General features: G+C 47.0%; 1 protein-coding gene across 3 annotated transcripts in view; it reads right to left on the reverse strand.

Moving 5' to 3' along the window:
• Positions 1-16,599, reverse strand: part of STAG3 (STAG3 cohesin complex component) — a 25,915-nt gene extending 9,316 nt beyond the window's left edge. For 2 of the 3 annotated variants that reach the window (XM_081194817.1, XM_081194816.1), the window contains exons 1-13: positions 16,510-16,599; positions 16,335-16,416; positions 16,117-16,221; positions 15,499-15,595; positions 15,278-15,354; positions 14,967-15,171; positions 14,724-14,875; positions 3,437-3,510; positions 3,222-3,345; positions 968-1,066; positions 714-793; positions 352-459; positions 44-140 (exon numbers count right to left, since the gene is read on the reverse strand). In XM_081194817.1, coding sequence (XP_081050943.1) covers positions 44-140; positions 352-459; positions 714-793; positions 968-1,066; positions 3,222-3,345; positions 3,437-3,510; positions 14,724-14,875; positions 14,967-15,171; positions 15,278-15,354; positions 15,499-15,595; positions 16,117-16,221; positions 16,335-16,416; positions 16,510-16,568 — 1,359 coding nt within the window. In that variant the 5' untranslated portion in view covers positions 16,569-16,599. The remainder of the gene's footprint in view (positions 1-43; positions 141-351; positions 460-713; positions 794-967; positions 1,067-3,221; positions 3,346-3,436; positions 3,511-14,723; positions 14,876-14,966; positions 15,172-15,277; positions 15,355-15,498; positions 15,596-16,116; positions 16,222-16,334; positions 16,417-16,509) is intronic. The other variant, XM_081194818.1, reaches the window with a different exon arrangement.
• Positions 16,600-17,685: the final 1,086 nt, after the last annotated feature.

Genomic DNA, 17,685 nt, shown 5'->3' on the forward strand with positions numbered 1-17,685 from the left:
GCCTGGGAAGGCCTCTCCTGCCCCCACCCCCCTGCTGCCTCACCTCACTCTCAATGAAAAAGGCCAGCAGCAGCTGGAAGGCGGCTCGGGTGCGCTGCTTCCCTGCCGTCCCCCTGGCACACATGGTGGGAGCCAACAACCTAGGGGCCAAACCGCTATTGTTAAGAAAGGGGAGATGGGATCAAGGATTCTGCAGGAAGGCTTGTAAGAGGCAGCAGAGCAGGATCAAATCTTGTTTGTTTAATAAAATTTACAAACCGCTTGATTGGAGCAAAACATATGATTTACAAGATACATGATAAAACAAGCTGGTCTTCTGCTTGGGGGGGGATAGAGAGAGGACACACTCACTTGTTATACAAGAATTCACCAGCGGCTGCTGCAAGGGGACGGTTAGAAGCATACACAAGTGGAAAGACGCTTGCACAATCCGAGTCTGTGAGCACATCATCCATATTCCTGAATGGAGATCAAGCATCCACTCATCAGTGGGCCAAGGCTGGAGCTCAGTGGCAGAGCACATGCCCTGCGTGCAAAGGTCCCAGGCAGGCTGAGAAGCACCTTGTCCCAACCCTGGAGGCGGCTTGCTTGTCAGCGCAGACAACACTGCATTGAACGGACCAAGGAAGATTCCTGTGTGCACACTATGGACATGGGGGGGGGGGTCCACGGGGCTCAGGCCCTAGCAACACCCCCACCCTGACAACACTTACTGAAAGATGAGGGTGAGCAGCCTGACAGCTTCCACTGCCACTTGGGGCTCCTTGTCCAGGACCATGGACACCATTCGCTCCTGCAGGGAAGAGCGCAGGCATTGGGTGGGGGAACAACGCACCTCCCCACCATGTCTTCACAGATGCAAGGAGCCCACGGCAGAATGCACAGGCACATGCTCCCCCTGTCAGAGGAAGGCCAAGAAGGTGTGGAAGACATCCAGCTGACAGCATTCTTGGGCCAAGACCCTCACCTTGAAGCGACTGGTGAAGAGCTCCATGCGAGCAGCCCTCTCCTGGCTGTGGTACAGTCCTTGTAGAGCAAGAAGGCACTTGAGCCGGACCTCCCCCTGCTGCAAGACAGACAAGAGGAGATTAGGAGCAAGAGACTAGAAGCTGCCAGGCCAACTCCTTGGGCTTCTTCAAGAGATCAGCATGGCCAGACCCTAAGGTGGACATTTTCCCAGAAGAACCTCAACGTTCACAGGCATGTTTCTACTTTCACAGAATCAACTGAGAATATTACCTGCACTACCCACACTGATGAACAAGTAACTAGTATAACCACAGATTCTTATAGTCACCTAAACAAGCCTGCAATCTTGCAGTTAAAATTTGTTTCAATGGGTTTTAAGGAGCCTTGACTTCAAAGGACTACAAGACAGCTGTCCTAAGTCAAGTAACTTCTACCTGAAAGCTTCCTATGGCAAACAGCAAGTTAAGTCTTTTCCTCTGAACTACATTCACTCATAACTGACTTGGACTTAAAAAGTCCCTGGGCTCAAATCTCATCTCAGCCTTATACGCTGTAATACAGTTACTGCCTCACATTTGTGTGCATGAAAGGGTTAACCCGGGGCTCTCAGTCTTCCTGCTTCCTGATCCCAACTCAAGAATGCTGCATGTGAATGAAGAATCTCTCTATCAGGAGGTTTCATTGCCTGCATTTTTGTTAGTTGAAAGATTGGGTGAACCTTTTTGTAATGAAACCAAGTACATTTCTTTTTATGTCGTTTGGAACCTTTTGTCAGTGTTTGCAAAAAGCAAAAAAAAAAAAAGAAAGAAGGAAAGGGTTCTGACCTCCCTTTGTCTCCTCAGCCTGGTCCTTGGACCCTTGTCCAAGGCACAAAAGAGTCCACGAGAAAAGTCCTTGCAGAGTTTTATTCTTAAAAGTCTTTGTGTGAAAGCGACTGACCAACTACACACATCAACACTAACTAACCAACCAACCCAAACACCAGCCAACCCAAACTAACATTTCTCACTCTATATACACAACCCAGTGCAGGCTGCTGACGCATGCTGACCCAGCTTTATTCGCATTAAAGAAACAGCAGCCATTTTAGCCGTGACATCTTCATTTCACTACCAGCAGATTTTGACGTAGACTGTAACTTCTATAACTCCTTAGCAAAATATTCACCTGTTTGCAAAGCTAAGTGTCTGTGATTTATTATACCCAAAGTATTTTTGTGAAGAACATTTGTTTAAAGATGCAAATCTAACAAAGTTTTAATGTGCAATCACAATTGTACTTTGCTGAGAGAGTAAGAATCTCTCTTCCAAACCTTACCCTCCAAAAACATATCCACTAGAAAAGCAGCTATTCTGACAATCACTGTGATGAACCAAAGGTGAAATGTTCCAACAACGACCAATTGCAGCAACAACTACAACGGCTAGTTGTTGCAAGAACAAGCTCATGTTTATATTCACTTGCTTTGATATATGCGAATTGTCTGGCTTCGATGCTATGCTTATCTGTAAGCCTTGGGATGCTGGGCTCAGGGCCCAGGAAGAGAGGAGCTCTGGACAGCTGCTACCTCTGGCCTCGCTGACCAGGGGAAACTAACATATGCTACTTGGTGCATAAAGGATACATACATGTTTCCTCAGCTGCAAACAAATCATGACGACCTCTCGCTTTTGTGGTGTCCATCCCTTCTGTGCAGGTAGTGGGGCTCTGCATGCTGTGGTGTAAGTTTATACCTCTAAATAAGGCAATAGAACTGCCCATTCTGGTGTTTTTGACATCCTCCTTTGGTATACTTACATCAAACCCCTCGCTTAGCACCTCTTTGTGCTTGCGGTTCAGTACCCCCCTCCCTCCAATTCTCGGTAAGAGAATAATATAGCTTATCTTGCAGCGTTGCTATTATTACTGAAACAATGCATTTGAAATGTCTCCAAGATCAGAAACAAGAGAAATGCTGCCTAACCTTTCAAAATGAAACAGCAGCATTTCCTCCCACCCCAGCACAGAGGTGGCTGGATGTGTGAATGCTGTTTCTTCCTGTTAGAGATCACACAGAAGCATCCCTGCCTGCCCAGGTGTATGCGTGTGCCCTGGCGCTTGGCAGGTTGGCCATATGGAAATCTGACTCTCAGGCTAAGAAAGGTTCTCCGCCGCAGTCCCATGGAAGCCCTGAACATGTTTACAGCTGTTTGCCTATGAGCAGATGGGTACCTCCTGCTGGATGCAACACCCACCTTCTTCCACCTACCTACCTTGTCATGTAGCGTCCAGCCAATGTACTTGAGATAGCTGTCAGTCAGGAAGGAGTTGCTGTAATGCTCTATCCACTGCCCCATCTCTTCAATGCAAATGGCACGAATTTCAGGCATAAGGTCCCTTGACAAGCAAATAACAAAGGAAGTGTTAAGATGGACAGCGTGGCTCACTGGTCCCTGCTCTAGCTGAACTTGCTCTCACCCCAACTCACCGATAGCGGTGAATGAAGACCCCCTTGAAGATAGCGTTCATCAAATTCTCAAGCTCTTCCTGTTTCTCCTGGAGCTGGCAACACACAAAGCAGGACACAAGTGGTTTAAGTCTCCAGCCAGGCACTTGCGTGCACTGCCACCTGCATCTGACATGTTAGAGGGACTCTCACAGGGAGCAGACTGTCTGCCCTGCTTGAAGCACAGTCACATCTTCTGTCTCTGGCATGTAAACATGACACTGAGTCAAAATTGCCTCCTAATGAGTTAGAATAAATCTCTAGAGGCCTGGAGTAAAAACCAGCCCACAGATGATCAGTTCAGCAGCTGTAGTGCTCTAATATTTAATCTAGGGGTTTCGTGACAGGAAGATTGAACCCTTTCCCTCCTGTCTATGAGAAATGAACCCAGCCAATGCTTATATTGATACATTAGAACCACAGAGTTCCATGATCCCAAGCACAGTCACCTGGATGCCCTGAAGCCTTTATCAAGAGAGCACGAGGAAAAGCTGGGACAGGAGAAGGGATCCAGCAGATACCCATAAGAAATGTTAACTCGCCCAAGAATCTAGGGAAGTCACAGTGGAGAGCCTTTGTGTAACAGAAGCTGCTCCCTTAAGTCCACCGAGGGATTTGCGGAGCTCTGGTGTGTGAACATGGGGATATCTTCCCAAAAGACGTGTTGTGAAGGACCTGCTTGGGTCCTGGTGGTTTCTGTGCTGAATCTGCATGTTTCTGTTCTGAAATTTCACCTGAAGAAATACTAGATCAACATGGTGAGCCCCAAAACGCTACCAAGAAACTAAAAATCCAAAGATGTATTTTGCCTAAAATTTGCACTTTAGACCTGCGGCATGCCAGACATTCATGAATGACAACTCCAAAGAATTCTCAAAGATTATAGATAGAGGCTCTGAGATTAAATCTGCAAGCTCCGTTAGAACCCTTTGGTGCTGCTCATCAGTCCCTGGAGATGTGAAGGCATTTAACGTTGCTAGGTGTTCCCTTACCATCTCTTTTCCTATCTTGGGCTGCAACTCCTCCCTCACTTCACTTATCATGCTATCACTCGGTTGGGCATTGCTTTTCTTTTGGGTGAAGACAGAAGGCGATGTTGAGCAGTTCTGCTGTCAGTGAGGGAACTTCTCTGACATCTGCCTTCTCGCTCCTACAATAGCACTTCTCCATCTTCTCCACACAGAGGAGCTGCCACTTGCTTGTTCCTCTTGCTTTGAACACAGCCAAAAAACCACACCCTTTTTAACCTCTCTTGCAAACCTGAGTTCATTCTGAGCTTTAGCCCATCTGACATTCACCCTGCAACTGTTGGCTCCTCGTATATATATATATATTCCTCCTCCATGATTTCCTTTCTTCTCTTCTCAAATTTCAACCCATCTGTAAGCTCATTCTGCATCTAATTCTTGTTGGAATCGTCTGCATTTAAGCTTTTAATATTTCACCTTTAAGAAACTCTGATCCATCTTGAGCTCCTTTCTCTTTGAGTTATTTCCAACCATGGCATGTCACAGTAGTTCCTTCAACTTTTTGAAATCAGCCTTCTAGAGTGCACATCTGAGCGCAATTTCCCTTGCCTCTACATTCTGAAACCCAAGAGGACATGATCACTTCCCCCCAAGGTTTCCAGGACTTCTACTTCGTTGATCAGTTCATCCCTCTTGGTAAGGACCAAGTGAGGAATGTGTTGGACACTACATTCTTGGCAGCTTGAATTCCAGCAGATATTGGGGAAGTTGAAGTCTCCCATGACTACTATAGCTCTCCTTTTCAAATGTTTGATAATCTGCTCTGGGAAGACATCAGCCAAGTCTTCAGTCTGGCTTGGAAGTCTACAGCAGACACCCAGAATAAGTATCTGAAGCTCATACCAAGAACTAACTTAGTTAGTCTTTAAGGTGCTACTGGAAGGAATTTTTTTATTTTAACTATGGCAGACCAACACGGCTACCTATCTGTACCCAGAATAAGGTCACTGTAGTTTCCCTCTCCTATAATTTTTACCCATATATTCTCAATCTGATTTCCATGTTCCAGGTTATGAATCTCTTCACAAGTATACACATCCTTTACCTTCCTCTCTTCCTGTTGGGTCTCCGCCTTTTCACTGATTAATTTATACCCATCAATTTCTATATTCATTCATATATATATATTCACCCGAAGACACCAAAACCTACATTCCTGTACCCGTGAAAATCTACGAAAGCATATATATATTATATATATATATATATATATATATATATATATATTATATGCTTTCGTAGATTTTCACGGGTACAGGAATGTAGGTTTTGGTGTCTTCGGGTGTCTTCCCGTGTAAGAGTTGGGGTGTCTAGGCGACGTTTCGACGAGGTCTCACTCGTCATCTTCAGGCTGGTGCTTTCGGCTTCTTGTTACTAGAACAGAGCTCTGTTCTAGTAACAAGAAGCCGAAAGCACCAGCCTGAAGATGACGAGTGAGACCTCGTCGAAACGTCGCCTAGACACCCCAACTCTTACACGGGAAGACACCCGAAGACACCAAAACCTACATATATATTATATATATATATTCATTTTTGCCCATGTCTGCAGGAGTTTAGCCCTACTATTTGCCTGACAAATACCATCATCCTGGGTCAGGATGCTGCCAGCACTCCACACATCAGCACTGGTGATCACACACTTGAGGTGGTAGATTTTGTCTACTTTGGTTCCACCGTTAGTAACACTGAGCTGGACAAACGTATTGGCAAGGCAGCTATGGCAATGATTCACCTCTTCAAAAGGGCATGGGAGAATGTGACGCTAACATTCATGATTCAGGCAGGTAGCCATGCTGGTCTGATGCAGTAGAAATATATAAAAATATAAATATAAATAATGTCTAGTAGCACCTTAAAGACCAACTAACAAACTTAGTTGGTCTCTAAGGTGCTACTGGACAATTTTTTATATTTTTTTTATATAATGCCTGATCACCTCATCTATCTCCTGAGAAATCTCTATGTGGGACAAGAAGCTACAGTTAGAACTGGATATGGAACAGCTGATGGGTTCAAAATTGGGAAAGGAGTACGACAAGGCTGTATATTGTCTCCCTTAAGATTGCCGGAAGAAATATAAACAACCTCAGATATGCAGATGACACAACCTTGATGGCAGAAAGTGAGGAGGAATTAAAGAACCTTTTAATGAGGGTGAAAGAGGAGAGTGCAAAATAGGGTCTGAAGCTCAACATAAAAAAAAACGAAGATCATGGCCACTGGGCCCATCACCTCCTGGCAAATAGAAGGGGAAGAAATGGAGGCAGTGAGAGATTTTACTTTCTTGGGCTCCATGATCACTGCTGATGGTGACAGCAGTCACAAAATTAAGACACCTGCTTCTTAGAAGAAAAGCAATGACAAACCTAGACAGCATCTTGAAAAGCAGAGACATCACCTTGCCGACAAAGGTCCGTATAGTTAAAGCTCTGGTTTTCCCAGTAGTGATGTATGGAAGTGAGAGCTGGACCATAAAGAAGGCTGATCGCCAAAGAATTTATGCTTTTGAATTATGGTGCTGGAGGAGACTCTTGAGAGTCCCATGGACTGCAAGAAGATCAAACCTCTCCATTCTGAAGGAAATCAGCCCTGAGTGCTCACTGGAAGGACAGATCGAGGACTTCCGGTTCCGGTCGCGCCCAGCGAAGAAGCACGGAAAACCCGCTCTTGGTTTTCTGGGCTCTGCAGAGGCTTGGGGAGACGTTAGGGCGAAGCGCACCCCAAAAACCCTAAGGGGGGTACCCTTAGGGGAAAAGAGACCCAGCAGCGCGGAAGCGGTCGCACCGTTCTCCTGAGTCTGGTACGAGGAGTCAGCGAAGGACCGCGAGCGCGAATTGGGACGGCAACGACTCTGCAGAGCGACGCCCTGAGCTCCAGCTGGAAGAAGCGACGGGCTGCCTTAAGAAAGGAACGGAACTCCCCAGCGTTTTCCAAGGCGTTTTTGTTTATCTTTATACAAAAACGCAGTGTGCAAGGCGAAAGATATTTGTGAAGCTGGGAGGTTCCCGGAGGACTTAGGATTGCTTTTGGGAGTCCGCACGGTGGAGGATATAAGATGGCGCAGCGGAAAGTCGATGGCGTAAGGAGTTTTTGGAAAAGTTTGTTTGAGTAAGAATAATCTGTTATGAGGACTAAAGAAAGGACAGCAGTGGATATTAAGGATTAATCTGGACCCTGGTGTGTCTTTCAGTTTGTTTTTTGGGGATGTTTTTGCGGATTTATGGCTGTGCAGTTTGTTTGTTGGTTTAAGACCCGGAACGATTAACTGTCTAAGGCACCCTTGGAAGGAGCTTAAGGTCTACCTTGGAGGAAGGACGGTGGCAGGTAGAAAGTGGTAGCGGGCACAGCAGGTTTAGGGCGAGAGGACTTTAAAGTCTCTGTATCTGCCGCCATATTTTGCCTTTGCGTTTTCGCTTTCCTTCCCCGTGCTTGCCCACCCACCCTTTTTGGGAGGATATCCTTGGGTGGCCGGAACTAGATAAAGGATCTTAAAAACAAAAGAGGTGATATGGTGCCCAACTGGTGCTTTATAATTTGACTGGGATACTGGCTGCTGTATTTGGGATCCGAATTTTTTAACGCTGACCACAGCCTGGACCATAACGATAATTTGAACTACATTTATAACTATAACCTGGATGTGGACAACAAGGGTTAAAAGTGGACTAAACAGGATTACACATCTTTAAGTTTGTTTGCTGGACTAGTAAATTTTGGACATTTTGAAGCAGAGCGGGCTGGAGAAGTGGACTGGTAAGGAGTGCGATCCCGTGCCCCCCCCCCCCCTCAGCCCCTTCTGCGGAACTGCGTAAACGGTTACGCTGGACTGTGTATAGGACCTCTCCCCGGGTGATCTGAAGTTTAAGTTTTGGATCTCCGTTTGAGGCAGCTGCTTGATCCGGTTTAGAAACTGGTCCTCTTCTCCTCTTGTCCCCTTTTTTCTCTACCTTCTCTTCCTTCTCTTTTACTATTGACAACCCTGGTTTATAACTGTGTGTAACTGGAGGGCGGAGAGGGGAAGGAAACAAGGGTGGGGTTGAAGGTTGAAGTGAATTTTTAGGTGGAAATGATGGGAAAGGACGGAAAAGACCTGAAGAAAGGGGGTGGGACCCCGGGAGAAAGAAAACTATCGAGACAGGAGGAAATTAAAGACTTAGATAATCTGTGGGCTAGAATAAAAGAGGAATTTAAGCAAAATGCAATATATATGGAAAACAAATTGGGAGAGGTACAGGAGAGGATCGATAGAAAAATAGAAGGAGCAGTTGGTGAACTCTCTACCAAAATTCAAGATCTTTCCGCAAAGTCCAAAATGATCGAGGAATCTAATAAAAAGCTGCAGAAAGAGATGAGGGAACAAAAAAAGGAGACAATGAAGGTAAAAGAAGAGCTGGGGGAGCTGAGTAATTCCCAAGAGAAGATCTGGGATAACCTAGCCATGGCGGATATGCGGTTAAAACAGCTTCATCTTAAATTCAGGGGAGTAATGGAAGACAGAAATGAGGACATAAGAGGGAAGATGATTAAAGAACTTTCCAATTGGCTAGGCCTCAGGGAGGAGGAGATGGCTTCTACCGTAGATAATGTATTTAGAATGACTAAGCCTAAACATTTGAAAGCAAGTAAATTCTTGGGGGACTGCCTGGTGATCTTTAATTCTTTGGAAATGAAAAACTTAATTTTGAGAAAGAGCTACAATAACAGATTAAGAATTGATGGAAGACCTATTATTATTTATAAAGAGATACCAGTGAGGCTGCTTCGTAAAAGAGAAGGTTATAAACAAGTGGCAGCAGCATTGAAGAGAAACGGGGTCCCTTTTCGATGGGAATTTCCAGAGGGGATCAGCTTTTTTTATAAAGAGAAAAAGTTTAGGCTGTTGGACATACAGGAGGCGGACAAGTTTTTGAGAAGATATGAAAAAGATTTGGGAAAGGTAGAGAATAGAATGAGGAATAGGGAGGAGGAGGAGGAGGGGGAAATAAGGGGCGGACAGGGGGAGGGGGGGGAACAGGGGAGGGGGTAGGAGATTCAGAGGAAGATGATGATGAGGCCGTAGTGGGAGGGGTGACGGCTGAAGAGGGGGAAACCTCAGGAAACAAAGGCGTTTAGACTATAGCCCGCAAGTTCGGTTGAAGGTTTAGAAACAGACAAAGCCTAGCAATAACACATACACTAAAATTTTTATCCTGGAATGTAAATGGGTTGAACGATAAGGTTAAAAGGAATAAAGTGGAAAAAGCTGTGAAAAATAAAAAATATGATGTAATTTGTTTCCAGGAAACTCATATTGCTAAGAAACATAAACACATCCTGGTGAATAAAAGGTTAGGAGTAGACTTTATTAATTCTGATGAAAGGAAAAAAAGAGGAGTAGTAATATATGTTAAAGAGAAGTGGGAACCGACCCTGATATGTAAAGATGAGGAAGGAAGAATTTTAGGGGTTCAATTAAACTTCCGGGGGGAAAAAATCAATGTTGTGACGGTATACGCACCGAACTCAAACAGAGCAGAGTTTTTCGAAAAACTCGAAAGCATGCTACTAGAACTGGAAGTCCACAAACTAGTTCTGCTTGGGGACATGAATGGTGTCCCGATGCCGGATCTGGATAGGAGTGATAAGAAGGGGAAACTGGCCGGAGGGAAACTGCCGAAATCTTTTGAGGATATGGAAGGAAATTTTGATTTAATTGATATTTGGAGGCACAAAAACCCCACCGTTAAACAGTTTACTCACTATTCCGAACCCCACAAGAGCTGGGGTAGAATTGACCAGATCTGGATGACAAGAACACTTTCGATGAGGGTGAAGAGTTGTAAAATTTATCCCAGGACAATATCTGATCATTGCGCCCTAGATATGGAAATAAAAAGTGAAACGAAGGGACAATATAGGTGGAGAATGTGTGAGAACCTATTTGACAACGAAGAGGTGAGGGAAAAAATTAAAGGTACCCTAAAAGAATATTTAGCTTTAAATCTGAACAAAGAAACCCCTATAGACGTGGTATGGGACGCCAGTAAGGCGGTGCTGAGGGGCTTCCTAATACATCAAAATAGCCACAGAAAAAAGGTAAGGGAACGTAAGAAAGAGGACATCCTCTCTCAATTGAGAAATTACGAGAGAAAATTGGTTATAAACCCAACAGATGATGACGCTATTCGAGCCTCTAGGGTGCTTCAATCTCAATACTCGGCAATATTAAATCAGGAGATGGAATGGAAAATCAAATTCACAAAGCAAAGATATTTTGAATCGGCAAATAAAATGGGGAAGCTATTGGCTTGGCAGTTAAGAAAAAGAAAGAAACAAAATGTGATAAATAAAATAATAATAGAGGAGAACATCATTGAAGACCCAGAGGAGATAGAAAACAGGTTTACCCAATTTTTCGAAAAGTTGTATGAAGGAGGAAGAGAAAATAGTGTTGAAATTAAGAACTATTTGGATCAGATTGAGAGGAGATATATAACAGAGGAGGATAGGATACATCTGAATAAGGAGATCACAGTAAATGAGATAAAGGAAGCCATCGGCAGGATGAAGATGGGGAAGGCCCCAGGTCCAGATGGCTTATCTGCAAAATATTATAAAACATTAGGGGAGCACCTTGCCCCAGTACTTAAAGATGTGATCAATAACATTCTCCAGGGAGGAAAGATTCCGGAGTCGTGGAAAATGGCTTATATAACTTTGATCCCCAAATCAGAAAAAGAAAAAACAGATGTAAAAAATTATAGACCAATCTCTTTGCTCAATAACGATTATAAGATCTTTGCCGATATCATGGCCGGTAGACTTAAGAAGCTCCTAACAAAGTATATACATAAAGATCAAGCAGGATTTCTCCCCAACAGACACCAGAAGGAAAACGTTCGCCATATACTAGATATCATTGAATATTTAGATATGAGAATAGATGTTCCCGCAGCACTGATCTTTATAGATGCCGAAAAGGCTTTTGATAATGTTGCCTGGGAATTTTTATCACAATGTCTGGAGAAGGCAGGTATTGAAGGCCCCTACATGAATGGTATAAGGGCAATATATTCGGAGCAGCAGGCCAGGCTAATTATAAATGATAATCTGACTAAACCCTTTAAGATCAAGAAAGGCACAAGGCAAGGCTGTCCTTTATCCCCCTTGCTATTCATAATGATACTGGAAGTAATTGCAAATAGAATAAGAGAGGCAGTAAATGTGAGGGGGATAAAAATTGGAAAGAAGGAATTTAAGCTTAAAGCCTACGCCGATGACTTGGTTCTGTCCATGGAGAATCCAGTGGACAGTATAAGTAGGGTATTAGAACTCTTAGAGGAATTTGGCAGACTGTCGGGCTTTAGATTAAACAGGAAAAAAACAAAAATCCTAACTAAGAATATGACAGAACAGGATAAAATTCAATTAGAAGAAAAAAGCGGTATTAAAATTGTGAACAAGGTCAAATATTTGGGAATTTGGCTTTCACCAAAAAATATAAATTTGGTCGAGGACAATTATAACAAGGCCTGGCAGGATATCAAAAAAGATATGGATACCTGGCACAGACTGAAACTATCATGGACAGGGAGAATGTCTGCAATTAAGATGTGTATCCTTCCGAGACTATTATTTCTATTCCAAAATATCCCGATTATTAAAGGTACCTCCTTCTTTAAGAACTGGCAAAGAACCCTGAACAAGTACATCTGGCAGGGAAAGAGAGCCAGAATAAAGTTTAAATATCTGACAGACTCAAGAGAGAGATGTGGTTTTGCAGCCCCGAATATTAGGCTCTATTATGAAGCATCCTGCTTATGCTGGATAAAGGAGTGGGCCACCCTCCAAAATACAGATTTATTGGACTTGGAGGGCTTTAATATTAGATTCGGGTGGCACGCCTACCTCTGGCAAGAGAAAGGAGAAGTTCATAGAAGCTTCTCCAACCATGTAATTAGAGGCCCATTACTAGAGGTCTGGAAGAGGTATAAAAAAGTGATCGAAAAAGGTATTCCAGGGTGGCTGTCTCCAATTGATATTATTAGAAGTAAGAGAATAAACATGATTGATGAAAGATGCACATATGAGGACCTTCTAGTGAAGACAGAAGCAGGATGGAAGGTGAAGCCCTATGAGCAGCTGAAAGACAGAATAAAAGAGTGGTTGCTCTACCATCAGATTAATGCTTTATGGGGCGAGCACAAGAGAGCGGGTTTTAGTGGAAAAAAATCAAGGTTCCAGGTGGAAGTTTTGGAGAGTAATGAAAAACTTCTCTCCAAAATGTACAAACACTTATTGGAGTGGGACACTAAGGAGGATTTGATGAAGGGAACCTTGGTGAAATGGAATAAAGACCTGGGACATAACATAGAGTATAAAAACTGGCAGATATTGTGGACAAAAGGTGTAAAATTCACAGCATGCGTAGCCCTACGTGAAAACTTAGAGAAAATGGTATACCGCTGGTATCTGACCCCAGTAAAGTTAAGAAAGATGTATAATAGTGCTGATAACACCTGCTGGAGATGTAGGGATAGGGTCGGGACCTTTTTCCATATCTGGTGGACCTGTGATGTGGTAAAGGAATTCTGGAACCAAATATATGACGAAATGAAAAAAATTTTGAGATATAATTTCCTTAAAACCCCCGAGTTGTTTCTTTTAGGAATGATTGGTAAAGAAATAAAGAAAATAGATCAAACCCTTGTTCAATATGCTATGACAGCGGCAAGAATTCTAATTGCACAAAAATGGAAATCTCCTGACGTACCTACGGTCGGAGAGTGGCAACTGAGGCTATACCAATACATTGAACTAGCGAGATTAACCCAAAAAATAAGACAAAATAACACAGTTAAACTCAAAGACGAATGGAACAAATTTCTAGTTTATTTTGAAAGCAGCCAGGGATTAAATAATTTATCAATCGACGATAGTTAGAAGCATCGACGTATAGTGTTTTAGTAATACTGCGAATTAATGTAAGATTAGGTATTTCCAAAGCCGAGTTGGACGGAAGTTTTGTATTTGTAATATTGGATGTTTCTTTTTTTCTCTCTCTCTTTCTTTTCCTTGTTCTTTTTATCTTCTCTTTCTTTGTCTTTTCTTTTCGTTTTTCTTGTTTCTTTCTATGATGGAAACTTTTGTACGTGTATATACCTGAATATTGTGGTAAGGAGTGTATCTTTTCTAAATAAAGTTATTAAATAATCAAAAAAAAAAAAAAAAAAAAAAAAGGAAGGACAGATCGTGAAACTGAGGCTCCAGTACTTTGGCCACCTCCGGAGAAGAGAAGACTCCCTGGAAAAGACCCTGATGTTGGGCAAGATGGAGGGCACAAGGAGAAGGGGACAACAGAGGACAAGATGGTTGGACAGTGTTCTCGAAGCTACCAGCATGAGTCTGACCAAACTGCGGGAGGCAGTGGAAGACAGGCGTGCCTGGCGTGCTCTGGTCCATGGGGTCACAAAGAGTTGGACATGACTAAACAACAACAACAAACATTCAGTACCAAGATGAAGGTCTACCAGGCTTGTGTGTTGCACACGATGCTTTATGGAAGCAAGTCATGGGCAACAGCTAGGAGCGATGCCTCAACACTTTCCACATACGCTGCATCATAAAGGTTTTGGGTATCAAATGGCAGGACAGAATTCCAACCAAAAATGTGCTCTCTCAAGCCCACATTCCCAGCAAGTTCTCACTCCAGTCTCAGCGATGCCTATGCTTGCTTGGTCTTGTCCACAAATTGAAGATGGTAGGCTCCCCAAGCATGTGCTCTATGGGGAGCTGGCTTCAGGCACCAGACCCATTGGCCGACCAACTCTGCGCTACAAAGATGCCTGCAAACGTGACATAAAGGCTGGAAACATCAACCCCACCGTGTGGGAATTCTTTGCAGATGACTGCAATGCCTGGAGACAGAGAGGTCCTGCATCCATAAAAGTGACCAGAAGAGGGATGACCAGTGAAAGGAGCAGAGAGAGAAGAAACGCCATAGTGCATCCACAGCAGCACAACCAGATTCCTTCATCTGCCCCAGCTGCAACAAAACACATCTCATTCGCATTGGTCTCTACAGCCAGAACTGGTGCTGTAACCTTCCAACAGTTTACCCCACCTCCAAATATGCCCTTTTCCACTGTCTCCCGAGACAAGTCTCATTCCACGAGGTTTCAGTAATTTCCATGAGGTCATATTTGCCTGCTCTCCCGCCCCACTCCATGCCACCTTGCGCTGCAGCCCTGCCACCTTCACCTCTCTGCGTTGTTCCAGCAGCCCTTCCAGCTTCCCCAGAGCCCGGCAGCTCGATCCCTTGGCCTGCTCAGCCTCATACTGCCGCTGACTGTTGTCCTTCTGCAGGCTGACACTCAGAGCTACACGCACCAAACCTGTCATTAGTTTCATGGCTACAGGAAAAGATGAAGCATGGCATGGCATTTCTCAGCTCCTCTCAGAAAGGGATGCATCTGCCCACCCAAACCCAGACCACTCTCCTACCTGCCAAGGTGCTCGTGTGGCGGAAGGCACGCACCTGGGAGTCAGACATGCCAGTAAGCAGGGCGACAAGGCTACCCATCAAATACTCATCATAGAGAACAGCATGTTGTGTTCGGTGCACAAGAACTCCCAACAGCTCACAGAACCCCTGCCGAAACCGCCGCCAGACTGGGGTGTTCAACAACAGTGGGTACTCTGCTGAGCCCTGGGAAAAGATTTGTCTGAGTCCACCATTTGTCTCTGCCACCCTCCCTCCAAGGCAACTGTTTGGATTTAACCTCCCCAGAAACATCCCTTTCCTTAGTTCTCACCTCATCAAATGATTCTGTCAGTTGCTGGATGATCTCCGAGTTCTGAAGGCCTCTCAGCATCTCCAGGGTCACTACACCTGCAGGGCCGTGGAGGGGAGAGAGAGGGGAGAGAGCGCCAGTGCAGCCTCACATCACTGCAGAGCAAGCATGCAACTGGAAGGAGGACGGAGCACAGGAGAGCTTTTGCAAGAGTATGCAGAAGCACAACACTCTAAACTCACCTTTGCAGCCACAGGAGTGGACAATGAAGTTGAACAGCTCCAGAAACCCAGATTCCCTGTCTTTCTTGTAACTCTCAAGCCAGTCATCAACTATAGACTGTGGCAGTTGACAGAGGATGGCAGGAGGCAAAGGGAGCAGGGCAAGGACACAGAAACAAGAGAGAGATGCGAGTCCCACAAGAGCACAAGCATACTAGATTCCCCTAAGACACATTCCTCTGCCTTTCCCCTCCAGCATATCCCTGCTCCTTTTCTTTCTCCAGCCAACCCTGCCACTCTCACCTGCCCCAAGTCTCCTTTCAAAAACCCAAGCCTTGCTCCATTGCAGCCCACCAAGCCAGCTATCCCATTCCAGCACATAGGACAGGGGTGGAGGCACATCTTTCCCTCTCCTTCCAAAGCTCCCTGGGGACGGCTGCTGGCGCTCCCGGGCTGCTCCCAAACTGCATCGCATGGAGATCAAGCAGCAGCAGCTTCGGGTTGAGCGAGGCGGCGCCTTCTCCCTGCCGGGCCCTCCCCGCTCTCGGCCCAGACTGGAGCCCAGAGCAGGGCCTTCTCAGCGCGGCTCCTGCGCCCAGGCGCGACCCTCGGCTGCCCCGCCCCGCCCCCCCCCCTCACCTGCGCGGCGCTCCCGCCCGCCTTCACCGCCTGGAAGAGGCCGCCGCTGGGCTCGGCGCGGGCCGGCAGAGGGTCCTTCGGGGCCGCCCTTCGCCTCGGGGCCGCCTGGGGGACGGAGAGAGAGCGGGAGGAAGCCGGGGCCCAGCCAGGCCTCGCGGCGCCCCGCCAAACCCCAGCCCCGCCGGGGCCTCCCTCCGACCGGCCCTCCCTGCGCCTACCTGCCGCTTGCCGGCCTTGCCGCCAGGCGTGTCCTCGAAGGCGCTGTCGCCGGAGTCCCCCGAGGCCTCGCTGCCCGTCGCCCTGCGGACCAAGAGGGAGCTCAGCCCGGCCCGGCCCGGCCCCACGCCGCCCTCCCGCCCTCCCTCCCTCGCCCGCCCGGCCCAGGGGACTCACGGGGCGGGGGGGGCGGGGGCCGGGCGGCGCGGCCGGAGGGCCCTGGCCGGAGAAGCCATGGCGGGACCGAGGCGCCCTCCTCCTCCTGCTGCTGCTGGCTCCCGAGGCGCCACTGCGCGGGAAACGCGCCTCGGCCCCGCCCAGCTCGCCTGCCCGACACGCGGCTCCCGCGGCACTGCGCAGGCGCCACGCGGGACCAGCCCCCGCGCCCGCTCTGCCTCCGGCGCCGCTCTCCTCGCGGCCACAAGGGGGCGGCCCGGAGGGGGCGGGGAAGGGCGCCGCGCTCTCCCTCGCCGCTGGGGGGCGCCCTGGCTCGCGGAAGGGGGGGGCCCTTGCTCTGGCCAGCTGCCCTTTGTCCACCACAAGTGGGAGCCGCGCTTTGTGTTGAATAGATGCCGGGTGGTCATTCATGGACCTCATTTGCACATAACCAAAGATGTATTTTGAACTGAAATACAGTGACGTGGAAGTATATTAAGAGGGAAAGAATTCTCTCTCTGGCGGGACCTCCGGCTGGCAAAGCGCTGGAGCCCCGCAGTCTCTCCGTCCCCGGAAAGGCCTGCTCTCGAGGAGGCCCACCCAGCTCCTCTGCTGGCCAGCTTGGCCCTCCTCGGCCCTTCGCCAGCTGGCCTGCAGGCTGCCACCCCCGAAGGGGATCCGAGGCCCTCCGGGCAACAAGACCCCGCGTCCACCGCCTGGCTGACTTGCTCGGCGGGCGCTTCAGCCAAACCCCGAGGTCCCCTTGGCTCTGGTCAAGGCAGCTTGACCCGCTTGGAAGCCTGTCCTGCCCTGGTCGCCCCACCTCCAAAAGGAGAGAGCCGGGGAAGTTTCAGGGAAGGGCCAGCGAAAGCAGGAAGGGGATGGAGTGAGTCCCCTGGGAGGAAAGTTGGCTGCAACCTTGGAGGCTCAGGAGTTTGTGGAAGAAGAAAAAATAAGGCAGACATAGAATCCTAGAATCATGGAGTTGGAAGAGACCACAAGGGCCATTGAGTCCAAGCCCCTGCCAAGCAGGAAACACCATCAGAGCACTCCTGACATCTGGTTGTCAAGCCTCTGCTTAAAGACCTCCAAAGTAGGAGACTCCACCACACTCCTTGGCAGCAAATTCCACTGTCAAACAGCTCTTACTGTCAGGAAGTTCTTCCTAATGTTTAGGTGGAATCTTCTTTCTTGTAG

This window comes from Podarcis bocagei (assembly GCF_964188305.1).
Source record: "Podarcis bocagei genome assembly, chromosome: 5".
Taxonomy (NCBI): Eukaryota; Metazoa; Chordata; class Lepidosauria; order Squamata; family Lacertidae; genus Podarcis; species Podarcis bocagei.